This window comes from Caloenas nicobarica, chromosome 3 (assembly GCF_036013445.1).
Source record: "Caloenas nicobarica isolate bCalNic1 chromosome 3, bCalNic1.hap1, whole genome shotgun sequence".
NCBI classification, from domain to species: Eukaryota; Metazoa; Chordata; class Aves; order Columbiformes; family Columbidae; genus Caloenas; species Caloenas nicobarica.
The window spans coordinates 102,824,823-102,851,835 of record NC_088247.1 but is presented as its reverse complement, the minus strand read 5'-3'; the positions used below and the strand labels follow the sequence as shown (position 1 = coordinate 102,851,835).

Below are 27,013 nucleotides of genomic sequence, written 5' to 3'. Positions count from 1 at the left end.
GCAGTATGTAGGAGATGGATTATCGGAATCCCTTAGTGAAATAGAGCAAGTAAAACCATCGTCGCGTTTGGTAGATGGAGAAATGGGGCATCAAGAAGCATTTAGAACATCATCCAGGCAGCTTGTGCTGAAACGGGGACAGGCATCGAGGTCTTTCCCAGGTTATGTGCCCTGTCTCTATCTGTCCTTAACCCTGGCTTACTGTTTGTGGAAGTTTTGTATTGAACCCTGTGGTGCTAGAAGGCTGCTAGACTTTTCTATTATGTTTAAGCTTTGAATTGTTTTCTAGAAACATCTGTGATGATTTTGGTTTCTTATTTCTCCACACATAAGGAAATTTGGAGTCTGTAGTTCTTCCTGGGAAACAAATTCTGTACTTTGCAGCTCTGTTTTGTGTTTTCATGGGTTTCCTATTTTACCATTCAGAAAATTAATATGTAGTAGAAATGCAAATTACTAGTTAAATTAAGTTTACATATAGATGCTTATGATTGACCCTGTGTACTTGTTATTCTTAATTTGTCACTGCTTTTCAAGCAGATTCGCAGCAGTTAATACAAGTGGTGATCCTTCCAATAGAACTGGAAGCATCTTTCTATTGTTATGAATTAATGCGAATACCTCACTTGACCATGCTGCCTATGACAGTAAAAATGTTCCAGTATTGTATTTCCAAAGACAGAGTTGTTTTCATTTGTGAAGAGATTAAACTGTTATTTATGAGCCATCTTTGAGCATATGCGGCTTAAGTGCTAGGTAATAGTACTTGACAGAGGTGAAACTCTTTCAGTTGGCTGTTTTAACAGTCTGAGCTTCCCATCACAGCACAAATGCTTCTTTGAATCTAGGTACAAGTATGCACATATTCCTTCTCATGTGAACACTTTCCGAAGGGTGTATCTTATTTCTGGATAATTTAGTCTTTTTTCTTTTTCTTTTCCCCTCCCTAAGATATAATTGACCCAGCTATCCTCCGTCCTGGTAGACTGGATAAAACACTTTATGTGGGTTTGCCACCACCTGAAGATCGACTTGCTATTTTAAAGACCATCACCAAAGTGAGTATTTGGAAATAAATCCTTATCTTGCAGCTTGGTGGAATGATTTAATGCAAATTAAATTTGACAGAATTGCAGGATCCTGTCTCATGAAACACATGAGGTCATCAAAATAAACTGTCAGCCACATCTGCTGTTAAATTTGCTTGAAGACTACAAGGGGCTGATAAATCTTGTAAAGCAAACCTGCTCAATGTATAAACTGCTGCCTTTATAGTCACAGTTTGGACAGATTTAATTAAAAGATTCCTATCTGTGTGAGTAATGGGCCTGGAAGTGTTTTGTAAGCTTTTTTGGGGGGGATTCCAGACGTTCACCAAAAGGATTCACTAGCTTCAGCTGTATTTGCTCAACAGTAATTATGACATTTATTTGCCTTTAGGATTAAAGGAAACTTGTGATAGAGGTTGTATGTCAAAGTAAATGTGACAACATAAAATACCGGCCTTCATGGGTCCTCCCTGGGGTTATTGGCACATTCTGCCTCTTCAGAGATTTGGTTTATAGAATTCTATTGGAGTATTTCTCTAACTACAGTAGAGAAGTAGTCAAGGCTTTAATATACAAAGCATTATTAATCACTCAGATATTTCCTGCTTTTTCCACTAGTTCAGGACTGATCATTAAGAGCAGATATCCTATCAGTTTGGATTTTTTTTTTTGAGCTGCAAAGGAGACGAAGTCTTCCCTATAGAGAAAAGATATTGCTGTATTACGAAAAGTGTGGCAAAAATTATTTAGCAAGTTCGTAAAAAAGATAATTCAGACTTGCGTAACCATAAAGTTGTGGTGTGACCAATAGTTAATCCCATTCAAGCATGTCCTTGCATGCCAAAATAGGTGTTGAAAAGTCAGGCTCTCGTTACAAATTCAGGATGTTAGACTTCCCTTCATTTGTTCTATGTGTTATTTCATGGAGGAAAAAAAATGTAAGTGTGCCCCCATTTGATGTTAGCAGTAGGTTATTTTATTTTTTATAAGTTTCATTAAAATATTAAAACTGTTTAGAATCTTATTCCTGAAGATGGCTGCCTCTCGTAAGACCTAGAGAGAATTTGAGTGTAACTTTTGTGAATCATTTTGCAAACATACTGTAAGGAATTATATCTTTTATTTTACCAGTTTATTTTAAAAGATAACTCAAAATGTTCTTTAAAAATTGGGCTTATGTGTTCTAACTTAATACAAACAACCTCGTTCTTCTGGAAGAAGTGGGCAGTAAGTGTCCATCCCTAGACTGTCTAAACGGAGCATGATTCACGTGCAGAGTTTGCAGCCGATCTGTTTTTTAACAGAGCCTTTGCTTGCCCTAATTTTTAGTCGGAGAATCTTTGGAGATTTGTAACTGTCTCAGGTGCCCTCACTGCAATTAGTGGTGTAGGAAAATAGTGCAGCAAAGCCTTCCTGGGAGAGGAAAGTGGTATTAAACAAAACTGACTTATTTCACTCTCAATTTCACCTGCTCACGCTTTCACAGCCACATGTCGTCACCAAGACACATGCATCCAAGTGGTGGGGCCAGGACACTTGTGTGATAAGGAGCTCTCTGAGTCCTCACTTCATCTCTTGGCTTCCTCTTGACTGGCAATGGCAAACTGGGGGTTAGAGATTTTCTAGATGCTCTTTAAGAATCAAACCGTTCAGAATGGTGCTTACTTCAGCTGCCATAAATCTTGGGTGAGGTTGCTGAACAGTGTCTTTGCTCCTTCCTTCTGGGAATCTTTGTGGCTCCAGCCCATCCTCCTGTTGCGATAACACCACGAGGAGTGGCACATATGGTGAGCTCACCTCGTCATTATCCTGTTATCAGACCGGATTTATCTTCCGCTGACAAACCGTCTTTGCTGTGGCTGTATCTGATTATGGGCCTTGTGATATAAGCAATGCATTGCGTAGTGTTTACCAGCTTTGTTCCTGTGGATCCTGTCCTTATCAGGGCATGTTATTTTTGGAATGCTAGACACTTCCATGCATACCTTATGCATGCTAGTCTTAATATTTTGGTTACAAGACTTTGTAGTGAATGAGGTGTTGAGTCTTTAATGGATTCTTCTTCTCAGCACTTAATTAAGAGGCCAGCAGAAATGAGATACAAACACTCTCTGAATTAATCTTTCCCTTGCGTGTTTCCGTGTTCATTCCATGAGGAGACTAGTGCTGTTCTCACTTTACTACTTCTGCAGTCACCAGAGTTCTTATAAAGCTAGGCAAAGATTTGTATTTCTAGTATTAAGAGCAAGAAATAGGTTGTTACTTTCTTTAAAAATGTATAGGAGTTATCTGCAAGAAGAACGTGGGAAATATGTTAAATTAATTGAAATATTTTATTTTTTGTCAGACTTCATCCATGCATTCTAGGTAAGGAAATTTAAAAAAAAAAACCTGTGTACAGAAACACTTGCTTGAATATGTGCTCAAACAAAATGTTTGGTGCAGATGTGAGTGGTTTCTGGGTGCTGGTGTGCATTCCCAGCAATCCCTGAGGAATACACGCACAGGATGTGGAAACTGAGACTCGTTGCTGAGGGAAAATACAGATGCTTTGCGAAGGCAGCATGAGGACTAGAAAAGGGAGTTGGCAGGAGGAACAGGATGTAAGGAAGGCGGACAGCCCAGACGAAGGCTGAAGCTTTGTTGTGGAAGAGTTTTATTTCGGCAAACTTGTACAAATCGGTCAATTTCAAATTGCATATTAATTATGCAAGACAAGCATGTCTTCCCATGTTTAAGTGACAAGTGTACTTACATTCCTGCAGGCTGTGTCACCTCCTTTCTCTGCTGTGTGTACTGCTCAGCTCCTCTCCAGAGCAGGCAGAACGTCCCACCCAAAAAAATGCCCAACACGTGTCGCTACTCAAAGCAATAGGTAAAACATTTCTTGTTAGCAGGGTCTCTGGCTTGCAATCTTCTACAACAATTACTAAAATATCCCATATGAAATTGTACAAGCTTCCTTGTTTAAAGTCTCTCCTTTCAAGATGTTTCAAAAGCAGTCTGTTCCTTTGTCTTTTTTTTTTTTTCCCCCTCTCTCCTCACCTCTCTAACTGCTATTCTACTAAATATTCGTTCAGGATTGCTCCCTTACTCTGCCTAGCCCTTGATTATTCTCCTGTCTCTTAAGTACTCAAGGGTTTTAACTGGCCAGTTCCTATACATTTTATTTTTCCCTCGTGAAGATATCGTAGGTATGTGGTATATTAGTTCACCTGAAGAAGTCGGAAAATAATTACATAAATTTGTGCATTTCTGTCAAATGAGTTTCTGTCAGAAATATATCAGTTGTATCAAAAAGCGTCCTTTCATGTCTGAACTCAGGTATTGTTTGATACCTTAGACATCTAGAATTACTGTACTATTGATACTACTTCACTGTTGTCTACAGTCAATAGGGAGATCTCCATGCTTACAATGTTTGAAATATTTTGTTGGCTAGTTTCAAATATAATTTATAGTGTTGTTCAGTATTTTGTGCAATGGGAGATGCAAAAATAGTAACAAAAGAAGCCGTTTCTGGCATCTTTGTGGGGAAATATGGAAGAGTAGTGTCAAAAAGCCTATAGGAATGTCTACAGTGTAAACTTTTATGAAATCCAGAATGGAAAACTGCTAAGTTTGAAAATATGTGTCTAGAACATAAAAGATATACAATTAATTCAATCTTAAAGGTGATGAGACTAAATCTACATGCTTATTGCTTAGCTATTTGATTTCAACACATAGTACAACTCGAGGAAATTCAGCTGACCAATGCCGTTCGTGTCACCAGCTGGTGAGGGCACATCTGCATATGGAACAGTGGCAGCACTATTGCCCTGTGACAGGCTGGCCATCATTTTGTTAGGGAAAATCTAATCTGTTGGTAGGAAGCTAAAATTTAACATTATTATTTCATAATTAAATGGGTTTAAGGCTGGTTGACCTTTTCGTCGGTTTGAGATTAAAACCGGCATTTGTGGATATTTCAGGGAATTAGTTAGACCCTGATATGATTCCTGATTGATGAAACTGCATTACTTTGGGGAGGACATGTGTAAAAAATAACATATTCTTCCTCTTTTTGTTGTCTCAACTCCTTTAGGATGGCACCCGCCCTCCACTAGATACTGATGTAAGCCTTGAAGAAATTGCGTTCAGTCAGCATTGTGATTGTTATACGTGAGTAGCTTCTAGTTTTGACTTTATTATTTAATGTGCAGTGCAAACAGTCCTCTGATGCATGATAATGTGGATTCTGTTATTATTAAGAGGATCTCTTAACTTTCAGGGTTTTTCAGCCTTTCCTGTTATACTGTTCCTGTTGCTTGCGCTTTTTTCCAAGGAGCTGGTAGGAATATATAGAAGCCAAAGTCTTTTTTTCATCTGGAATAGTCCTCTTCATGTTGTAATTACAGATCAGTAAAGGCCTCTTGGTCTTGCTTGGATTTATTTTACAATTCTTGCATAATCTGAGGATAAAAGAGCCCTCTTAAATTGTAGACCCATATACAACGATGATGATGAAAGCAAATTGGTGAAACAACCATAACCAACTTGTTCTGCCACACAGCTGAAAGCCACGTGTTTCACAAAGTCATGAGGGCCCGCGGCAACTTGTGCTTTGGATGCATTTGTTGGGAAAGCTTGACAACCGCATCTGTCAGCGTAATTTGAAATTGCATTCTACAAAATTTCAAAAAGCTTTAATCTACTAAAAGATTTATTAATGAATTTTCTGGCATTCACAAAAGATAAAGTTTATGACATGCTGCTTGTCACAATATTGCTTGTGAATCTTAGAAATGGAGGCTATCACCTTTTAGTTTGTCATTTTTTTGTACTTGGGAAAAATGAGTATTTTTCTTTCTCTGCCCCTTTCGTCACTTTTGACGCGGGGAGGAGGAGTGGTTTTGGGGTTTCTTTGTTATGTAATGTTTGAGTCTGGGGTTTCATTTGTTTGGGTTTTTTTGTTTGTTTGTGGTGTGGGGTTTTGGTTGGTTTTTGGTTTTGTTTTTTAAATACAGCGGTATTCGTAGCATCCCCATATGAAGCATGGGGAGTTAATTGTGTAATTTTTCTTAGATTCAGTGACTTGCACCAGTTTGAAGGCTTGTGAAAAGTTCAACAGCTGGTAACTGGAAACACGTATTTAGAAAGACTGGTCTGACCATGTTTTGTGGATACTGTTATTTTAAAAGCATGTTAACTGTTGATCTGTTTGAGCTGTTGAACTGTTAACTGTTTGAGCAAGGCAATAATGGGTGATTCCATTTGAATCTTTCATAAAACTGATACCAAAAAATATATCATGTTCCCACCAATTGGCACAATATTAATCCTTTGACATTTTCAAGGACGCTGGGTGGGTTTTTGCCTCTTCCCTTACTGCTCATTATTTGATCCTAATCTGTGGCTAAAATCTGGAGAATGTCACTCCGTAATAAATGTTGCAGCACTGGGTAGTCCTTGGACTTCTTCCAGTGTTCTTGTTAAGATGAACCTTTATGACAGCACAACCAGTCTCTTACCATCATTTGTAGTGTCTTACCTTTGTATGTGCCATCAGCAAAAGACAAGAGAAATTTATCCTAAAATACCCTATTCTGTTTGTTCCTGTAGAGGGGCAGACCTTTCCGCTCTAGTGCGTGAGGCTTCAATTTGCGCCTTGAGACAGGACATGGCCCTGCAGAATACTAAAAGTAAGAAAGGTAAGAAAGCTTTACACAATTCTTAACAGTGAGAAGATTAATGGAATGTAAAGTATTGATGGTAGTTCAAGACAAGCATAAAGGTGCACATGTTCAAAAAAATGATGGATGACTTCTGAGCCAAACAAAAAGGAAGTCAGATTTGTTTCAAGAACACGTAAGCATCTTTGAAGTAGATATAGGGAAAAGTACAGAAAGAAATGGTTATGCTTGGAGGTTCGGCATAAATTGTTTTTCTAAAATAATTGAACCTTGTAACCTTAAAGTTTATGTGAAATGGTAGTATAAACTGACAATTTATATACTAGACTGAACACATCTTTGCCAAATTTTCACCTAACTATTGAAGACTAATTATACTGACTTATTTGCAGATTTGAGCAAAGTTGTAACTGCACACATACTGATCCCATACCTTTGGCACACAATTATATTGTGTAACTGGACACACGCAGCAAGCAGTAATGGTGCTACTAAAACCCAAGTGCCATTTTTGATCTTAGGTGTTTAGGTCACCAGTGGCTCTTGCCAGGACTTGAACAGGGACCTATACATTGTTTCAAGTACAATGTCTGCTGTTATGGAGGCACCCCAAAATAAGTTTAGGCGGACAACAAGGTCCAAACCAAACTTTATTCTGGCTGGAAAAGTACCGCCAATAAACCGATTAGAAACGGGGTTTATACAATTAGTTAGCACTCCGATAAAATAAGATACAGGTTCAGATATTAGGTTAAGAGATTATTTGGGGTGCAGCAAAATAAGAATAATGAGGATCCACAGCGTGCATACATGCACTCAAAAGAAAACAAAACCAGAGCCCTCTCTGCCCCGTTTTGCCCATAAGAAATAAACACTTGCCTGTTCCAGGCAAGGAATTTACACTCGTGTGTCCCAGGCAAGGAAGTTACACTCGCCTACCAGGCAAGGACTTATTAAAGCATATATTCAGTAATTTATCACTCACCCACACGCGGAGGTGAGGCGCTCCCCATCCCGGGAGGTTACCTTAGACGGCTTCTCCGTCTAAGGAGAGGGACTCCGGCAGCACGGCAGACCCGCAGCTCCGAGAAGACCACACAAAGCGGGTCTCCGGCGGGAACCCCATTTATAGTCTGATCAGATCTGGCTGTGGGCATTCCAGAAGCTTCTCGGCTTCTCCCCGCCCCCCGAGTGTGGGCATTCAAGAAACTTCTCAGTTTCTCTGGGCTGTGGGCGCTCTTGGCCCCTCCTCTGCTGACGACCCTGCCCACCGACTCTGGGTCTCCACAAAGAGAGCCATTAGCTGCCCCATTGAAGGCCCCAGTTCTGAGAGGGGGATGTGCAACTGCCAACACATCTGACCTCTCCATATATCTGCACTTTTGTTTTAAGCCATATTTTCCTGGTTTTCAAATTATTTTTTCTGTGCAGATAGGAAAAATGTAACTGGAAATGTAATCTCTTTTATATGAAACATGTGTTTATCTAGATTTTTTCCAAGTAACTTTTTTATTTTACCCTTAAGTCAAAATGCAAAGCTAAGAAGGAATTGTGATTTTTTGAGACTGTGTCCTTGGAAAATATATTAGGTTTTAATTACGCCTCTGATTTCTAAGAACCACACTGAAATTTTAATGGCGTTGAATCATTCTTTTTGATCTAGTACATATCCAGTCTCATCTGGTTTTTAACAACAGTAGGTTAACAGAGCAGGGTGCTTGTATTTCTTGTTTCAAGGTAACTAGGACATTAATTTAGAGGGGGGAAAAATAAACAAATTATAAAAACCTTCACTGTCTCACAACTTGGTTACCCATTTTGCCTGCTGTAGGTGCAGAAAGCTCTTGAATTGAGATGGAAATTTCAGAAATTATCCTGTTTGCTTTTGTAATGATCCATAATACAGCAGGCTTTATTCAAAGATGTTCATCACTTGAATTCAGCCTTAGCATTTTTTTAGGATTGCAGCCGGAGCGCTTATTGTACGCATGTGTTGGCAGCCAGCAGCTCCCATAATATATACCTAGTGTGATCTGCACATTTATAGCAACAGCTTGTTGGGGATGTCCTTGGGTTTGGATTTCCATGGTGTCAGCCCTGGCTGGTATCCAAGCGCGTACGGTGGTTTCTGAGTTGAGACCTTGTTCATTTACACCTTCGTAAGGGCAGTGTGTGTACAGACCAAGGAATTTCTCCCTTCAGTGTTAGCACAGGACATGCACAACACAACCGACTCCTCTCCCACGTGCTGTACGTGCCTGTCGGTGGGTGCCGTGTGTCCTCATCAGTCAGTACTTCGAAATCACCTGGCTGAGATCAGGGCTGCTCCTTTCTGTTCTGTAATAACTCTGTCGCAAGTTTCTTGTTATACCTCATATTTTCCCTCTGGGATAAATTCAAGGGGTGTGAGTTTTTTTAACACTCAGGAGTGGTTTGTTTGAAGGGACTTTTTAATAGTGAAATGGAAAGGTATCCTTTTTGTGATATTTCTTATAAGAATCCGTAAATTCTACTTCCATCTTGAACAGTCCTAGGAGAGCTGATCAGGTTGGTCACTGTGCTCTGGGAGCTGCCAGATATTGCAGTTTGTCTGGGGGAAGAAAAGGGGAATCCTGATGAAGATTGGGCAGAAGTGCAGTTCTGGGGTCCCTCTGGAGTTCCTCATCATTGGCCCAGCATTTCACTGCCCAGAAGTGTTCAATATCATTTGCAAACTTGGAGTTTCCACTTCTTGCCCCCTTTTCCAAACCCCTGATAAAGATGCTGCATAAAACTGATTTCAGCACCAATGCCCGAGTGGGACCCTACTGCTGTCTGTTTCCTATCCTCAAAAGTGGCCAATAAGCCTTACGCTGTATTTCATATCATTTCTTCAGCTTTCAGTCCACCAAAGGATCTTTCCTGCAAGTCTTCGGAGTTCACCAGCCCTCGGGTGGCTGTAACAAGTCACACGATTTAGCCAGCAGTTCTGCAGTTTCATAGACAAGTTCCTCAGAACTGCTGGGTGAATATCCAGTCCTGGTGACTTACTGTTAACATCCTAACTGACCTGTTTATTTTAATACTTCCTTTATTTCGAATAGATCTAGTTACAAAGAATATATAGGGTATGAGAATCTTTTGACACTTTCAGCTGCAAAGACAAATGACGAGAACTTATTGACCTTCTAAACTGTGACCTTATCCCCAAGTGTCTTTTTTGGTATATTATTTTTTTTAAAAAAGATAGCCAGTGGCCCTGCATCACCTGCATGGTCTCTAAAGCTGATCTTCTTAAGCAAAGAGTCTATGAGACTGCTTGTTACAGCAGTTGAGTGTGATTTAACAAGTAAGATTAATTAAAGCTTTTTGTCTTTGCAGTTGAATTTGAAAAGCTAGATCTGATCCTCATTGATATTTTCAAATTAAGAGGAAAGGGAACCAGCTATCCTTCACTCATCTATGTAAATATAATAGGGGGAAAACAAAATTGGTGTTTTAAGTACTTAGTCCTACTTTTAAAAGGTTATACCTGTTGATATACTTAATTATTTTATCATTAACTTACCAATATAAGTTGTTTTAAATAATAAAGCATTCATACCTACTTATTCAGACTAAATGGTTTTGTCATTTGAAATGAAGGCAAACTGTTAATGCAAGTAGCCAAGGTATAGATTATTGGCAGCTAAATTCTCCACAGTATCAAGCATCGCGCCTGCTTTTATCACACAGTAAGCATGAAGCAGCCTAATGTACTTTCAGTGAGAGGTAAACTACTTTATCTAGCAGTAGGTAAGAGTATGCTTACATCTAGCCATAGCTAATACTGTTAACATTAGTGTCATTGACTGTTTCACCTTGACTTTTTCTGATAACCACGTCCTTAACGATACTGATCTTCCTAGCTGATTAATGCTGTTTTCTCATTTCCCTTTCCTCCCTCCCTATAGTTGAGGCTATATGTTGTTTTACAATTTGATTAAAAATTTACAGGCTTAATAACAAAAGTGAAAGCAAAATTCCCATAGTTTAATTTTATTGTTTAACGGAGTTTTGATGACTCAGTCTTAAAAGTAATCTGGCTTCCATGAAAGAACAATGTTAAATTTCTTTTTCTTACTAGAAATAGTGTTTCCTTGGGGAAATAAGTTAAAAGGCTGCTATTTTAAATGTACATCTTCATTTATACTGGTGTAATCTTATATGGTAATGGGAATCTTGAATTCAGAGAACTGAGATGAGAAAGAGCAGCAAGGTTGTATATTTAGTTCTGTGAACTTGAACCTTCATCTGTACTTTTAAAGCAAGTAATAATAGTTGTTGACTATTCGCTGTTCTGTTTTATATGTTAAATAAGTTCTTATCTTTAGTCCCATCCATCTGCTATGTAGTCTGTTGCTCTACCAGCAAAAGATTTTTGTTAAACTCGAACATTTTTGTTAAACTCCAAATATATTCATGAGGAATCTTAACAGTTTTTTCATGTTGGCACATCCCATTTCACGTTAAAAAGATGTATGCAAAGGTAGTGGCAGCACCTCTCTGTGGAAGCAAGAATTGTCTTAATTAAAAACATTAAAAAATGCACCAATTTGACTTTAAAGACGTACTTTTTGTACCTCTGTCATATGCGATACCTATGCATAATGTTAGCATTGTAGTGAATCTGGGTAGCAGTAGTAGCTTGGGATTCTTAAATCTAGATTAAACAAGGCAGTTGCTTGGGAGAACAGAGGAATCCATTATTTATTTGAGGTATGCTTATGTTTTAGCATACTAAAAAACCTGTTCAAAAGATTATGATTAGGAATAATTACTGTGGATAGCTGTATTAAGGTCAAAAAGGCAATTTGCATGAACTTAAACACAGGGAGTTGTAAAAGTGAAAGCTTTCGTCACTTCTGGGTAATGCCAAACAAGGCAATTACATGAAATTAGTTATTTAGGGATTGAAGCATCCTGTAGTAGAACTGGAATGCTAATAATATGTTTTCTAGGTACTTACTAAATAGGACTCTGTAGGGGAGCTTCATATTAAATGTGTACAGAAAATAAAGCCCAGAACTGGAAGCAGCAGGATTTGAGGCATTCACTTCCAGGACAGTTAAGGGACTTGAATTCCAACTGGAGTTGTTAACTCGGCATCTTTGAGAATGAAATTCTCAATCTGCAGGTGGAAACACTAATACCTAAAATAACTTTCTGAAACATGTAAGTATTCTTTGGTGCAAAGGATGGAAGGATTAAGAACTTGCCTAAGATCATAGGAGGCTACATAAAATATGAGAGTTCAGGTGTTCCTAACGCTGCTGAATTAGATCTTATCCAAGTGACTAGCACATGCAGTCGGATTTCATGAATGCTGCCGTGAAATAACATGCAACAATCACTTGATTGTCACTTGCCTGCAATATTAGTAATTTATTGTGCTTTGTTCTTTAAGGAGAAATCAAGATTTCCCGTCAACACTTTGAAGAAGCTTTTAGGAAAGTGAAATCTTCAGTATCAAAAAAGGTAAGATAAGCTTCAAGTATGTAAGATGCATTAGTCCCCTGGCGAGGATACTATTGTGTGTGCTGGAGACTGGTGGGAATACCTGCATGTATTTCAGACTGGCACTACCTGTTTCTGCATTAAACAAACCTGATTTTTATGGGGTCAGAAATTGAAGCCTCCCTTTCCAGCTGCAGATGTTGCCTTGCATGGAGATGGATCACCGTGCTGTCAAGGTGATCTTTTAGTACAGCACCCTGGGCTTATCATTGACATTCCCAGATGAGGTATTGGACCTGGTCCTAACCTCTTATTTCTGTGCAATTTTCAGTTAAATGTAAAGGCCTTTAAAGTGCACCACACCTTGCCACCACCTTTCTTCCTCCCTAGATGGATGTGGCACCCAAAGGTGCTCAACCATTTCTGCTAATGTGCAAAATACGTAATTTTGAGAAAGGATGTAAAACACACTGTATCATCTTAGTTATTTCTTATCAATCTTTTCACTATTTTGCATTTGTCAATGAAGTTTGTTTAAAAGGTTTCCTCATGGTCTGTTCTTTTTAATGACTGAAAGGAAAGCTATTCTGGCATTTTAATTAATTAAATTGAGAAGATATATTGGAATTGTTATTGCTGCAGAGATTTTGTGTATACCTCTGTATATGTTGCCAAGAGTGTACCGCAGCCAAAATACATTAATATACTACCTTTGAACACTACCCGGAGAGAAGTTAACTAGTTAACTATTTCCTGTCATTATTAGTGTATGTTGATGGTCAGTGACCTTTTCTAAAATGTAAAGGTGACCTTTGAGTCCAAGACCCTTTAAAGATGGTGTTGGTTGTTGTTTTCTTCCCCTTTGCTAATCACTAAGCAAACAGTTCAGAAGCATCAGCCACAAAAACTTTTAAAAGTCTACAACGTAGCAATCACTGTTAAGTGTTAGGACACAGTCCTGGTTCTTAGAGTTAACCAGAAATATCATTCTGCATCTCAAAGGCAGCCAAAATATCATGTCTCTGAGCCCTATGTTTCAGTTAGGTATTTTGAAATATTTTTGGATTGCAAGATACTACTCTCCCATTTCCAGATGCTACTTCCTATCTGCTGGACAAATCCGATCTGAAAAAGCTCTCCACAGACCTTGCTGTGAATACTGGAAAATACAAAAAGCTCCATCTCGCCAATTTAGTGCTTCTAACTCTTCCCTCCTATATACATCTCTGAGCTCAGTTTATTTGCTTTTGGTTTAATTGGTTGACTCAAGACAAACCAAAATAAGTTGTTCTTAAAGCTACAGACAGACACCACCTTCTGAAGCCCATTATTTCAGTGGGAGTTAACATCTCTAACATTCTGTTCCTCAAAGTTGTCATTTTGAGTGACTAGTGAAAGGGATTAAGAAACAGTCCCAGTTAAATAAGTTAGACGATCAAAAGATCTTGTGTGTTCATTTTGGCAGGATTAGATGTGTCAGTTGAGCAGCTCCCCTGGTAAAGAGTGTAGTTATCCTCTCGGTAAGGCTGCGATCTGTACCTGGCACGGCAATATGAAGTGTAAGACCTCTGCCGAAGGGTTCCGTTAATTACATATAATTGGTGACTATCACTGGAGAAACCTCCTTTATGAGCCAGTATAGTGGGAGTTTTGCCTTGTTTAGGCTTTTGTTTGTAAATGTTTTAAAGTATAACTAGTGGTTCATATAGCTGGTTTGTTTCACTTCATTAATAACATGCAAAGTCAGTTCTAAACATTGCATGATTTTTTGCCATTGTCTGAATTATTTTTTCCTCTTATTTTGGCACTGTTAGGATCAAATAATATATGAAGAACTGCATCAGTCACTATGCAGGTGATACACTTGGACAATTCCCAGAAGTGACTTATTCTGCATTGGTGGAGAGTTTTGTAATACCTGTGCCTGATTTCAAGAGACAAGTTGGAAAGAAGCTGTGCTAAATCTCTCTCAACTTTTTAAACTGTACCTGAAGAAAAGTCATCGTAACTTGCTGCTCTAAACCATCCTGAATTTAACTATTTGCAAAATAAAAGATATAATACACACTTCCTGCTTATCACTATTTAAGTTTTAAAAATTAATGCTTTTAGTGCTAAAGAGCTAATAACATTGATGTATTTAGTGCCTTTAATCAGAAGTCACTCAGAGAGACTAACCCTTCAAAGTGTTTACACAGCTGTTACCAACCATAAATGAAAATAAAACAGCTGTGTTTTCAAGAAGGACTCTGGAAGAATCCCAGGGAGAACAGAGCCATGAAAGTGAACTTGAGAAGTGCTGCACTGTATGTTATCACACCAGCACTCACACCTTTCCCAAACACAGTGACACATTATGATTCTGGCAGCTCAGGTTCTTGGAGCTTCTAACAGCTTCCCCTCACCTTATCAAGAGAAACCATCCACAGATGGTAAGCTGTCTTGAAGCTACCTAGGAGAGAGTCAAGTCTGGAAATCTGAGAAGCACTTGGTATTATGATTTAACAGCTAAGAAACATTTGAAACACTAAGAGATATCTAATGAGCTAGTTCTTAATTTTTTCTATTTTACAAAGCCAAATCTGCAACCACAAAAAATTTCAGTTTCTTAAATCAAGAAAATGTTACTGGTTTAAGAAACAAGCCAAGAGCCTCCAGTTGTTTGTTGTTGTTTTGGTTTTGTGTGTGTGTGTGGTTTGGGTTATTTTTTTGGTTGGTTGGGTTTGGTTTTGTTTGTTTTTCTTCCCTGCCAGTACAAGAAATTCCAGCTTTGAAAGAGGGTCATAACTTTCAGCATGAGCAAACTGGGAAGTATCTGAGTTAAAACACTGAAATGTGGCAGATACCAAGCAAGTAATTTCTGAAACCTACAAACATGCATAGATTTTTTTTACCACTGTTGTTATTCTAAGAAGTTCTTTAATCTCAGTTCCTACCTTTCATCAGTCCTATTCTTCCTAAAAGCACTGTAACCATCAGTCAAGGATCAGAAAAGGAAATACATTTTTTTTCTGCTGGCAAATTTCACAGCAGGTCTTTTAAGTTGGATAACATCAAACTTTAAATTATTTTTGAAGTAATGAAGTTTCCATGTAAAAAACAGTTTTTGTAAGCAACATTTATTCTTTAAGCATCCCTCCCCTACTTACTTTAACATTTAAGGAGATGATCATTTAATCTCCTACTCAAATCATAATTCATTTAAATAAATTGCCATACTTTGCTAGATGTGACCCTGAACAACCTGATCTAACTTTAAGACTGACCTTGCCTTGAGAGAGAACAGTGCCTTAGATCTTACATTCTTCTGAATTGCCATCTGACAAAAGATCTCACACATTTTTCACAAAAGTAAATGTGGAAGGCTATCACAAATAACTCATCACCACAGTTAAAAATACTGACACCACTGTGATTTTTGCACAAGACAGTAGGATATTCCCTCCCTCTTCTAGCAAAGCCTGAGACTCAGTCACTCAAATTATGGCCCACATGACTAACAAATGAAGTCCCTGTGTATAAAGCAGATGATGATTTATCTGCTTGTAATTGTAAATCAGGGTGGGAGCTTCAGGAATTACTGTGATTCCCAGAAACCCAGGATGAAGTATCATCATTTTTTTCAGAGTAGTTTCATTGTGCGTGTTCATTACTGTGAGGAAATGCAATTAGTACATATCAGTTAAAAACAGGCCCTTAACTAGATATCATGTACAGAGCTGTAAGAGAACCACCTACATTACAAACTTTTTCCTATTTTAGCTCTACAACTTCACAGTTTTGAGGGCTTTTTTTACCACCTTTATTAAATAAAAGGTTTTTGCTTTATAGGAAGCTACAACTATGTCACAGTAAGCTGTGAACCCTTTTAGTGCAATAACACACTCAAGTTGCTTTAGTATTTAGAGTTGACCAATGAAAAAAAAACCAAGCCCCATGAGAGCAGCAAATGCTGCCTCAAATACCCATTTCGAAACTCTCAGCCATTTTGCCTTTAGCTATCATCATTCTAAAGGCCGGCACTGTTTTCACTTGCCTGTCGCATGCACTAGTTTCAAAACAAATTATACAGAAAAATTTGATCAGGAATAAAAAGAAACATCTGTGATAGAACTTCAGTGACACAATCTAGAAATATTTGTCATGTTTTCTCAGGAGAAGAAAAAAAAAAACAAAACACACAACCTGGCAAACAAGCCGCTCTTTACAGTAGAAAATAACCACATGAATGATTTCTCCTTTGATATATAGAGGAAAATCCTGCTGACATACTTAAGGATAGCTGTAGTTCATGAGCTTATGAACAAGTAAAGTCCTGCAAGCCCCAACATATTCACCTAAGAATTTTCTTTTCCTCTTACAATGGTATTGTTCCTGTGTATATATGAAGAAAGCAAGCAAGGCAGGACTTGCAAGACAAGAGTAAGGAGAAAATACTATTTGAGTAGTTGTAATAACAGTACTAATCAAAGTACTAATAAAGTACTATCAAAGTACTAATAACAAAATAGTCTTATCAAGAGTTCTAACACAAAAAAAACATCTAACATACAAAGCATCTGATGATCATTCTCCTTAAAATGTGATAGTGGAAGAAGTGGGTTGCAAGAGGGTTTGGTTTTACAAGAAAAATCTGAAGTTGGAAGGCAGAAAAAGCCCCATCAGTCAAGTGTCTGTATTCCGTTTGCTGACCTTGTCTAGGCTACATGTGCAATGAGGAGCAGACAAGGGTGGGCAACTGAACTCTATTCAACTGGTCGCGTAAGAAAGTGCTGCACCCACACTGCTGCTTTTTTTCTGTTTAGGCTATAGTACCACCGGAAAAAAACAAAAAAACACACAACCAAAACCACCACCCACATACACAACCAACAACTTGATAAGAAATAAAATGTAAGATCCCTGGTACTTGTACACAGCAAATAGGAATTGCTTGAAGGAACAAGCCTTTTCATGGAAAAGAGACCACTACTTTGTTCTGCATACACCCCTCCTAGCAGATATGCCTGCAGGAGGTTTTCCCTCTAGTCATCTCGTTGCTGTTGTGACAAGTTCAGGAGATTGTTCATCAGGCCATTCTTCTCTCCCTCTTCCTGAGGCTAGCCACATTATCTCAATCACAATCATGATTCTATCCCAGAGCACATTAGATGCTAACTTAAGCATAGGTAGGGGGCAGAGATAATGCAGGGAAACATCAGCAGGAAAAAAGAAAAAAAAAAAAAGAAATCTGTCTTCATTTTTGTCTCAATAGGAAAGTTTTTCAAGATTTTTGTCCTCGCTAAAGTCTTGTATACCACTGCAGGCTTGATTGTGAAATAGGGTATTTGATTGATAGAGAATTGTGTACATGAAGTTGCAGGTTGCTATACTGAAGGCATATCTACATGATCTAGACACACCTATTTATCAAGACTGTTTTCCTAGGACTTTGCAGAAACCGTCTTGGCAGACCCAGCAGTGGCTGCTGTGCTTTGAAATGTGCAAGTCAGAACAACAGAACTTGCTTTGCCTTGAGTCTTTTGAGGATCTTTCAAATGACAGAGGAGCACACTTTCCAAAAGCTGTGTCTTAGACCACTGATCATGCAAGATCACTACCTGGAAGTGACCTTTCTGCTCTTTGTCCAACAGGATTAGCACAGCAGTCTGCAGTCTATAGTATTGACATAACTGGTTGTTGAACCTCATCATTAAATAAGGAGTAAACAGCTTTAAATGAAGTAGCATGCCACAGGAGAAGTTAATACAAGAATGCATGCCAAGGAGGCAGAGCTCATTATTTAAGTGTCCACTTCCCTAGAACAGATGCATTTCTCACCATCCGTGGACTGCAAGGATGTTATATGCTTGCTGGCTACATTTAAAGGCTTGACCAGATGAATGTTGAGACACAGAACAAAGTCTGAACTACTTTTCAACTGACCACTGGTTCCAGGCAGGAAGTCTCACCCCAGATCAGAAAAAATGGAGCTCTGTTGCCAGAAAGAGGCACACATTGAACAATGTTAATTGGCCACTGCTGTGGAACAGACAGGTTCAACAGCAAAACAAGAATGCCAGGGGCATTTTGAAAGAGGAATATACCCACACCTGTCTTGTGGGAAAACTCATGCCTGGTGTGATCAGATTGCAGGGTGCATTATTTATTCCATTTAAACAGCTTAAAGTAATTAGGGCAGGGGGTGCTGAAAGCCATGCAAGGCAGTTTATTGTGAAAACTATAAATCATTCTGAAAGCCCCAAAGGGGATTCAGGGCACTGCACAATTTAACTGCAGCTAAAATACTCTGGTGACATGTTTAACACAGCTGTCCAAGTCAGCTGTGGTTTGACAGTTAAACTCTGGGCTGATTTCACATAAAGGAGAAGTTTGCCAAAGTGACAAACAATATGCTTTAGCTGCACAGAAAGGAACAAACCCTAACAAGCAGGTAGAAAGGACCAAGTTAACTCATTCCATCTGAATAGACTTTAAAAGCTGACTGTCAGGGCTCTTAATGCTCTTCAGGTTTAATTTGTTCTTCAGTGGTTAGTCAAAGCTCCCTCCAACCTTCAGATAGAAATATTTCTAAAATTATACTGACATGTTTCTGCCAGATATATTTTAATAGTATTAATGCAGATTGTTTAATTCCTTAAAGCCAATAACTAGATGGTTCATCTATTTTCTCAAATTGTTTTTATTTCTGTGCCATGCCTTTGGACTAAACACCACATTATAAATATGACCAGAGAAAACTAGTTATTCATTTAGAATACATCAAACACAAGTAAGTAGTCCATCTGGTCTTAATTCCTTTTACCAGTAGTTCAGAAATGCTTCTAACTCTTCTTTGGGGATGAAGCTATCCTGCAATGTAGGTTAGCTTTTAGATTATTTGCTTCTGGCAAAATCCCTACTACTGAAGTCAAGATGCCAAGGCCTCTTGTGTATCACAGGAGAATTATATGCCTAAGAATGGTAGTTACCAATGCTTACAAGTACCAGACCATGGTTCAGACCCAAACTGAAGTCTGACTCAGATTAAGCTCATCCATTAAGTGTTCTCCAGTACGCAGGGCAGCAGCAGATTATGGCAAGCCACATCTCCCTCAGAATCCCCTCACTATTCTGCAGCTCTTAACATGAAAAGAGTGTATTTATAATCACAGCTGGAAGGAAAGATCATAGAACACCTTAAAGCAACACTTAGAATTTTAACAAGAGAGACAGCAACTTCAGTCCTGTTCAAAAGGAATTTACACTTGTACTACCCATTGGGAGGACAGTAAGGGACATTAGTGATTCAATGAAGTAGGTAACTAAGCCCAACTATAAAATTTTTACTCTAAACTCTGGTTAAGTGTTCATCTAAGGTAACTGAATTTCTTAGCTTCGGCTTTTAGCCATAAAACTTTTTCAAGACACTTTCCATCCTTCATCCAGCTATAGTAAGCAATCAAAGATGTTTAACTCCACATGTCACCTCTTTAAGAGTCATGCAGAAGTACCTTAAAGAGAAATTGTTTGGCAACTTGAAAAGCCTATTCAAGTCTTTCAAAGTCGGTTTTCTTCTGAGTAGAAAGGTAGCGACTCTTTACAGTCCACCTATACCACCACTCAGTAGAACAGGTCTTGCATCTGCTTTAAAAATACCAGATTTCTCTAAAGCTTAAGTCCTTCAGCATAAGAAGACCAGTCAGAAATTCACCCAATATTACTTTAATCTTTGCTTTTTAATTACATGTAAAAATACTAGATAAAGTATCTTTTGATATTACACTCTACCCTGAGCAATAAGCTGGCCAGCTAGCATGTTATCAGCATCATCATAAAGTCACTTTGTAAGTTGTTTGCATACTTTCATACCATTTCTATTGCTTAACCACACCTGAGGGCCCACACTTAAAGCACATTAAAACTAGGACCACAATCAAGCGAGGGTTAAGTACAAATGCATTGTCAAGCACTCAGCTTCTTAAAAAACAAAAAAAAAATAGTTGAAGGCATCTAAAAATTAAGTTACTTACAGCAGAGCAGTGTGGACAGCAGCTAAGACTCCCACCTTCATCAGATCAGAACATACCACGGGATCACCATTTGAGATTTAAGGGTGATTCATATCCATCTTTGACAGCTTAAAGCCATCATGCATTAGATGAGAGAAGGCAAATATACTTACAGTCCTGAGGTATGTAGAGACTCTTCAGTGTTCAGCAAGTCCATCCATTCTGTTACCAATTTAAAAGCCTTCTTAGGCAGGAAATTTGATATCACTGGCAGTGCTCTCACCACATTTTAATATGTAAGACAGACAAGTGCTTATGTAGGGTACTGGTGGTTCAGAGAAAAAAAATATATCATTTAGCAACACTTCTGTGTACACAAATGACAAATACACTTGGTAAAGTTGTCAGTGGTTGCAGCCTTGTTTGCCAGAACAGTACCTGCTTCAATTGATTTAGTTTTCCATACAAGCCAAATTTCCAAATGAGTGTAAATGTTTATAGACCAAGCATTTAAAACCATAGTAACAGCAGAACCAATTAGGACAAGCCTAATCATTTTTCTTTGCAGATCAGAAAAAACACCAAACTGTAAAGAGATTTTTCCAGTAAAAAAACCCACAAAACACCCTAATCTGTTAATATATTGAGTTACCTAATGGCTTACACAATTACGATTCTAAATGTGAGCTGCTCAGGCTATATGCTAACACAAGAAGCAGTAGGTGGGGACCCACAAAGTTGGCAATACCCTTGAATTCCCCACCTTTTACAAGGAAGTCACACCAGCCATCTCAAAGACACCAGTTTCATTCTGACAGATTGCTCCTTTAAGGTACTTTCAGTAGAAAAGATACAACTTCAAAGCAATGCTTCAAATGACATGTTACATATTTAAACAAAAGCAGACTTAACATTTCTGTGCAAATTTCATTCTTCCACCCGTACATTAGGAAACGGGTTCAACAGAAGGTTTAAGTTAACAGATCAGGTTATTTAGAAGTAACAGGTAAGTATACCATTTTAACACTACAATCATCTAAACAGCATGTTGTGGGCAGCGTACTACACATTGAGAACTTTTAAAACATTAAAAGCCAGATATTTTATATAGATTTAACACTTGCCAAGGTAAATTCTGTAACAAAGTGATTTAGCATTATGCATATAACACTGATCCTTAGGCAAACATATACACATTAAACCAATGAATTTGAGGACTGTGAGGAATGTTACAGCTGGTAGGAGTCTGCTACAAAATCTTTAGGGATGCATTGCTATGTTGCAGTAGATCTTAATACAGGACACTGGTGAACACATTTAGCAAGAGGCCTTATACCAGTCACTTTAAAGCAAGCAGACATTTCAAAGTTTTTTGGTTGCCAGAAGTTTAATCTTGCTGCACTTCACCCTTTAAGTGCCTTTTCATGCGTGAATATGGGCTGATTGTGTCATCCATCACAAAGTCATACAGTACTTTTATCCAAGAGTTGTATTGTGGCAGGTTGTCATAGTATTCAGCTGCTATTTTCTTCACCTAAAGAGGAGATAAGGTTTATTTACTATTTATATTACCACCAAGCCTTACAACTTTACAATCCTCAACCCGTAACTTAATGCAGAGCACTAAAAGTTCCATTTTTGGATGTTAGATTCTACATGAAAGGCTACTTGTGACAGTGTGAAAATTTCTTGAAGGAAAAAGCAACTCCCTGGTTAAGTAAACTTCATGTGAAACTTTTACACTGAAGCTCAGCAGAACAAAGTCTGCTAACACGCTGTCCACTGTGATGTGGCTCACCAAACCAAGCGGTCTGGTTGCTTGTGGAAGAGGGTGACTCAGTTCAGTGCTGACTCATAGGTATAAGAATATCACTAAGAAGAATGTTGTAAGTACTAGGATGCGATGTTTAACACAGCTATTTTTACATTTAGTTTCAAACTTCAGCACTCAGAAAAAACATCTTATTTCTGAGAAACACCTTGTTTCTGAAGACAGACATTAAAGAATTAATATAAACTGCTTCCAAGAACTCCATTTTCAGATGTACTGACTAGGCCACCGTTTTAAACGAAGAGCTAGAGTTTCAGTTAGATCTCCTTACCAATATTTAAGGCAAACCACCTAAAGGCTTAAAAAACCTGAAGAGAATAAAACTGATTTTTCACTAAATTCCATAGCTTGACAGAATATTGATCTGTATAAGCAACAAACCAACCCAAGATATTTGCATGCTTGGTTTGGAGCTAAAAGTCATGTTAATCTGCCATCACACCTATAGAATAGTGCATCTAGCCAGGATACTTTTAGTCAACAGTAATTATTCCCAGCTCACCAGTACCCCAGCTGGAATCAAGTGTTCAGTACTTCAGTGATGTTTTAGCACACAGCATAGCAGAGTCCAGCCCAATCGCATTAGCTACACTGTTCTAAAATAAAGCTTTGTTTTCTTAGCAGAGCTGTGCGTTAACAGCCCTACAGCAGAGCTGGGTATTTACCTCTGCAATTAAATAATTGAAAAAAATTGTTCCCTATTTACAACTTAAGTACTGCTGCAAGAAGTGAAATGCTGGTTTCACAGCACAGACCTAGGTATTGAAGTTGGGTTAAAACATCAGCTGTATTTGAAAGGTGAAACCTCTGAGTAAGATAAATCATCTGTCTTCTAAAACAAAACTCCAAACACAAAACCACAAAACACACAAAAACAAAGTCTCAACAAACCAATTACAGAATTTAACTGCCCTGCTGAAGAAGTGCTGGAGTAGTTCTTTTATTTACAGTTCCACCACTGACAACAGAAATAACAATCAAGTTTAGACTCCACCAGAGGCACACGCTTACAAGGTCTTGCTATCAGCAAGTGCAGTAAAGCTACAAGACCAACACCAGAGCTGCTGTCAAATTGCAAATTTAGTGCCTAATGAAAGCCACCTTTCACTGAAGGCAAATTGTAGGTGTAACCCTGGAAGGCTGCGTTCCCATGTTCCAACTGGGAAACATATATAATGAGAATTAAGCGCGTGCTTAAAATAAACCAGCAAAGGTTGAACTGGGCAGAAGCTAGTTTGAAAATTCACCTCTGCTACTCACACAGAGGTGACAGGTCGAAGTCTTCGCTTTGAAGCTTTAATTCTGTCAGTGTACAGCTGATTCTTATTTAGGGTTCAAAGGTTCTCTTACTAGAGGAAACTGAGCTGCTCCAAACTTATAAAGCTGTTAAATATTTGTCAACAGTACAACAAACATTAGCAGTACCTCAAACTCTCTTTTCCCCACCAGAGAACATCAATGATAGAACAGACTAAGGGATAAGCATGCATTACAATACTGTCCTTAAGATTTCAGAGAGCAAACAAATCTCTGAAGGTATTTTCAACTTCTTAACTAGTTTTCTGCATACTTACAAACTGAAGAAACGAAAAGGCTGGTTCTAATTACAGAAAACTAAAGTTACTGCAAAGCACAAGACATGTTTCCTCCCCTCTCCTTTCACAGAAGGGGCTTGAGCAGCCAGCACATTGGAAGCTTTTTCAAGGTACCACTAAAATAGTAAGTAATTACCTTTCATTACTCAACTCAGAAATTGTTCTAGAGGTTTTTTTTTTTTTAAATCTCCCAACCTCTATTCCTCTATCTATCAGTGTTCTACCTGACTTCAGTTAAAGTAGCACTTATTTTAAGAAAATAAGTAATAACCTTGGAAGTAAACTTACCAGTGGAAGGCTCTTGCCAGGAATATTGGGGAAGTCATGATGTTCATTGTGATAACCAACATTAAAAGTGAGCAAATTAAGTGGCCCATAGTAGGAATAAGTTTCATGTCCTTTTAAAAACATGTAATGTTCAGCTATGAAGTGTCCTGAAATTGGGTGCAACCCAAGTCCAAGTATTGAACCAGCAAGCATGTAAAAGATGGATTTGACTCCCCATAAATAATATATCACCACATCAAAGGAAAGCTGAGCCAATAAATTGATTATTTCAAGTCGAGTAATGGGCTTGGGATTGATGCAGAGAGGTCTAATCGCATAGAAAAGGGGCTGAAGAACAATCCATATGAACTTCCTAAAACGGGTGCAGAAAAACCAGCCTTCAAAGTTGGTCGGAATGTCCACATCAATTCCATCACCTCCTAAGTAACGATGATGATCCATGTGGTATCTCTTGAAGGATATGGAGTATGGGAGACCAAGAGGGAGGTTGGCAAATATTCCAAACCACCGATTCCACATGGCTTTGCTGTTGCCAAAGGCACTATTGTGAGAGATCTCGTGAATAGCCAGAGTCATGGAGTGGCTAATACAGCTCCCAAAAACATATGCCCAGAAGATGACCCATTTCCAGTCCAAGTCTTTAACCAGATAAAAGGCAGTCAATTGTGCAAGAACCATCAGCACAACCACCCAGATCAAGTTGTAGTCTGGCTTCATCAAGGCTTTTATCTCTGGATGTTTAGCTAGATAGAAAAAATTAGACCAAAAAGGAATTATTTAGCAGCTCTCCTCACAGCCGACTATCCCAATTACATTACAAAAGCAGATGTCATCATTTCTTCCTTTCCTCCCAATTAGGATCTGTCTACAAAGGCAATGAAAATGCACCACCTTTCCACTTGTGACGTTTATGGCTATAATTAATCCTTCAGGATTAAATCATTTTAGCATTTTTTTGCGTTGCTCAGCAATTAGGCACGTACGTGGCAAGCACCAGAACCACCTCCAGCCTGCCCAGGAAGGAAACGGCTTTGAACTGACAACCCACCAGCAATTCAGAAGCGCTTGAGTAAGCTCCGCTGCCATTCAGCTGTCTTACTTAAAACCGCGCTTACTTACCACCAATGCTGGGTGCCGCCATCACCTCTCCGTACGACACACCATCAATTGATAAGGGCCGGCTGACACCTTATCAGTTATCCGGCTCCCTTCTGCCCGCAGGAAGGGCGCAGCGGCGGCGGGCGGGGAGCGGGAACCGAACCTCCGACACGGCCGCCCGCCCCGCGGCTGCTCAGCGCTCGCTTCGTACCTCAAAATGGCAGCGCGGGCGGCCCGCTCCGCGCCTGGAGCAGCTCGGGCTGCGCCCCCGCAGAGGACGAGTCACCCCCTCCCCGCCACGCTCCTTCCCGTCCCCCCCCGCGCCAGCGCCGCCAAGGCGGCGGCTCCCACCCCCACGGCCGCGGCCAGCGCCGCTCCCCTCACGCGGGCCCAGCCCGGCTTGGCCGCGGTCGCCGTTAACGGCTGGTGCTAAGAGACGGGCCCCCCGGCGCGGGCGGCCATTTTGTGGGGTCTGTGTCCCCAGCACCGCGCAGCTAGCGGCACCGCCGCCCCCTCCTCACCCAAGATCTCCTTGCGGCGGTCGGCGTGAGGCTGGTCCGTGTACACCCACTCGAAATCCTCTCTGGCGACGGTGTTACCCATCCCGGCAGCGCGACGACCCCCCCAAACCGCCCGCCCCACCCTTCACTTCGCTCCGCACGGGCCGACGCACGGCACCCCCCAGCACCGAACTTTATATCGACGCGGAGGCGGCGCGGCAAGCGTTCCGCCCACCCCCGTCCTCTCTGCCCATTGGCTGCTGTCGGCTGTCAGGACTGACAGGTCCCGCCCCCGTCAGCCAGAGCCTGGTGGGGCGGGGCGGGGTGAGGTGCCCGGCGAAGCCGCCGCCTGAGGGGGTAGTGCTGCCGCGCAGGGGTGCGGCGGTGGCGGCCGGGCCGGGGAGGCGCGGGGGAGCCCATGTGTCCCCCGCTTCAGGGGAGCGGTCCCGCTGCCCTGCCCGGGCGGGCTGCGGCTCCCCGACCTTCCCTCTGGAGGCGGAGGCACTGACTCATCCCACCGCGGCCTGCGGCCGGCGCTCAGCCGCCCCGCGCCGCCTTGGCGGCCGCAGGGGTTCCCCAGGGGCCACGAGGCGCTGCCGCCTCAGCGGAGCGGAGCGCGGGGGGGAAGGAGCCGCGCTGGGGGTGCCTTTGATAACGCCGCATGTGTAACTAAGGAGGGAGAGAAAACTCGCGGCTGGTAACGCGGGCCCTGCCCGAGGGAGCATCCCCGCGCCGGGGGAAGCCGAAACCCCTTCACCGTTCACCGTGGACAAACTGGCCCCCAAGAAGCTGGGCGGGTGAAGCCTCACCGGCTTGGAGTTCACCCGCCCCGCCTCCCCTGCTGCCCTGAGTGATGTTTATACCGGTTTAGCTGCCTGTGAGGATTCTGCTCCTCTCAGTTGCCGGGACAGCCGCCCAGAAGCCGCCGCGATGGCCGGGCAGTCCCGGCCGACCTGCTTTCTTCAGGCTGGAAACAGAAACAGCACCTTACAGCAGCTCTCTAAAAAGCACTTTTTTCTTTTCCAAAGGTAAGAGATGAATGATTGTGAGGACTAGCTCTCATTTGTCCAAAACCTAAATTTCTCTAAGCCGCCTAAAGATATTTAACTACAACTCGAAATGCCTGTGCAAAGGTCTCAATTTTCTTCGGTTTTGTGGGAAGATATTTTTGACAAACTCCTCTATAAGAACTAAACTCCATTTAATCTGTCCCTGCATCCGTTTCTCTCATAGTATTGACTGTGGGCAGTTCAGTTACAAAGCTTACTTTATGTGGAAGTTGAATGACTGCTTGCTTGGAATTTTAGTTGTCCATAAATCCACTCAAATTAGAATAATCTAAAGCAATAATAGTGCTAAAAGCAACACAGGAAGTCATCACAATGTAAAACATACCTTATTAATGTAATATGAATATCTCAAGGTTTATGATGCATCCCTTAAAGTGTATTAGTAACAATGAATAAAAAAGGGTAACACATACCAGCTGCTAAAAGCCCCCACATGCAGCT

General features: G+C 40.2%; 2 protein-coding genes across 2 annotated transcripts in view; one reads left to right on the top strand and one right to left on the bottom strand.

Annotated features, from left to right (window-relative positions):
- Positions 1-14,259, top strand: part of NVL (nuclear VCP like) — a 42,777-nt gene extending 28,518 nt beyond the window's left edge. Inside the window, exons 19-23 of the mRNA XM_065631234.1 lie at positions 952-1,058; positions 5,137-5,213; positions 6,654-6,742; positions 12,150-12,220; positions 14,014-14,259. Coding sequence (XP_065487306.1) covers positions 952-1,058; positions 5,137-5,213; positions 6,654-6,742; positions 12,150-12,220; positions 14,014-14,058 — 389 coding nt within the window. The 3' untranslated portion in view covers positions 14,059-14,259. The remainder of the gene's footprint in view (positions 1-951; positions 1,059-5,136; positions 5,214-6,653; positions 6,743-12,149; positions 12,221-14,013) is intronic.
- A 5,588-nt stretch (positions 14,260-19,847) lies between these two features.
- On the bottom strand, positions 19,848-25,659 carry DEGS1 (delta 4-desaturase, sphingolipid 1). Its single transcript, XM_065631786.1, has 3 exons — positions 25,524-25,659; positions 23,905-24,647; positions 19,848-21,724 (listed from the first exon to the last, which is right to left on the bottom strand). The coding sequence occupies exons 1-3, from the start codon at positions 25,603-25,605 to the stop codon at positions 21,578-21,580; spliced, it is 972 nt and encodes a 323-aa protein (XP_065487858.1). The 5' UTR covers positions 25,606-25,659; the 3' UTR covers positions 19,848-21,577.
- Between the last annotated feature and the right edge of the window lie 1,354 nt (positions 25,660-27,013).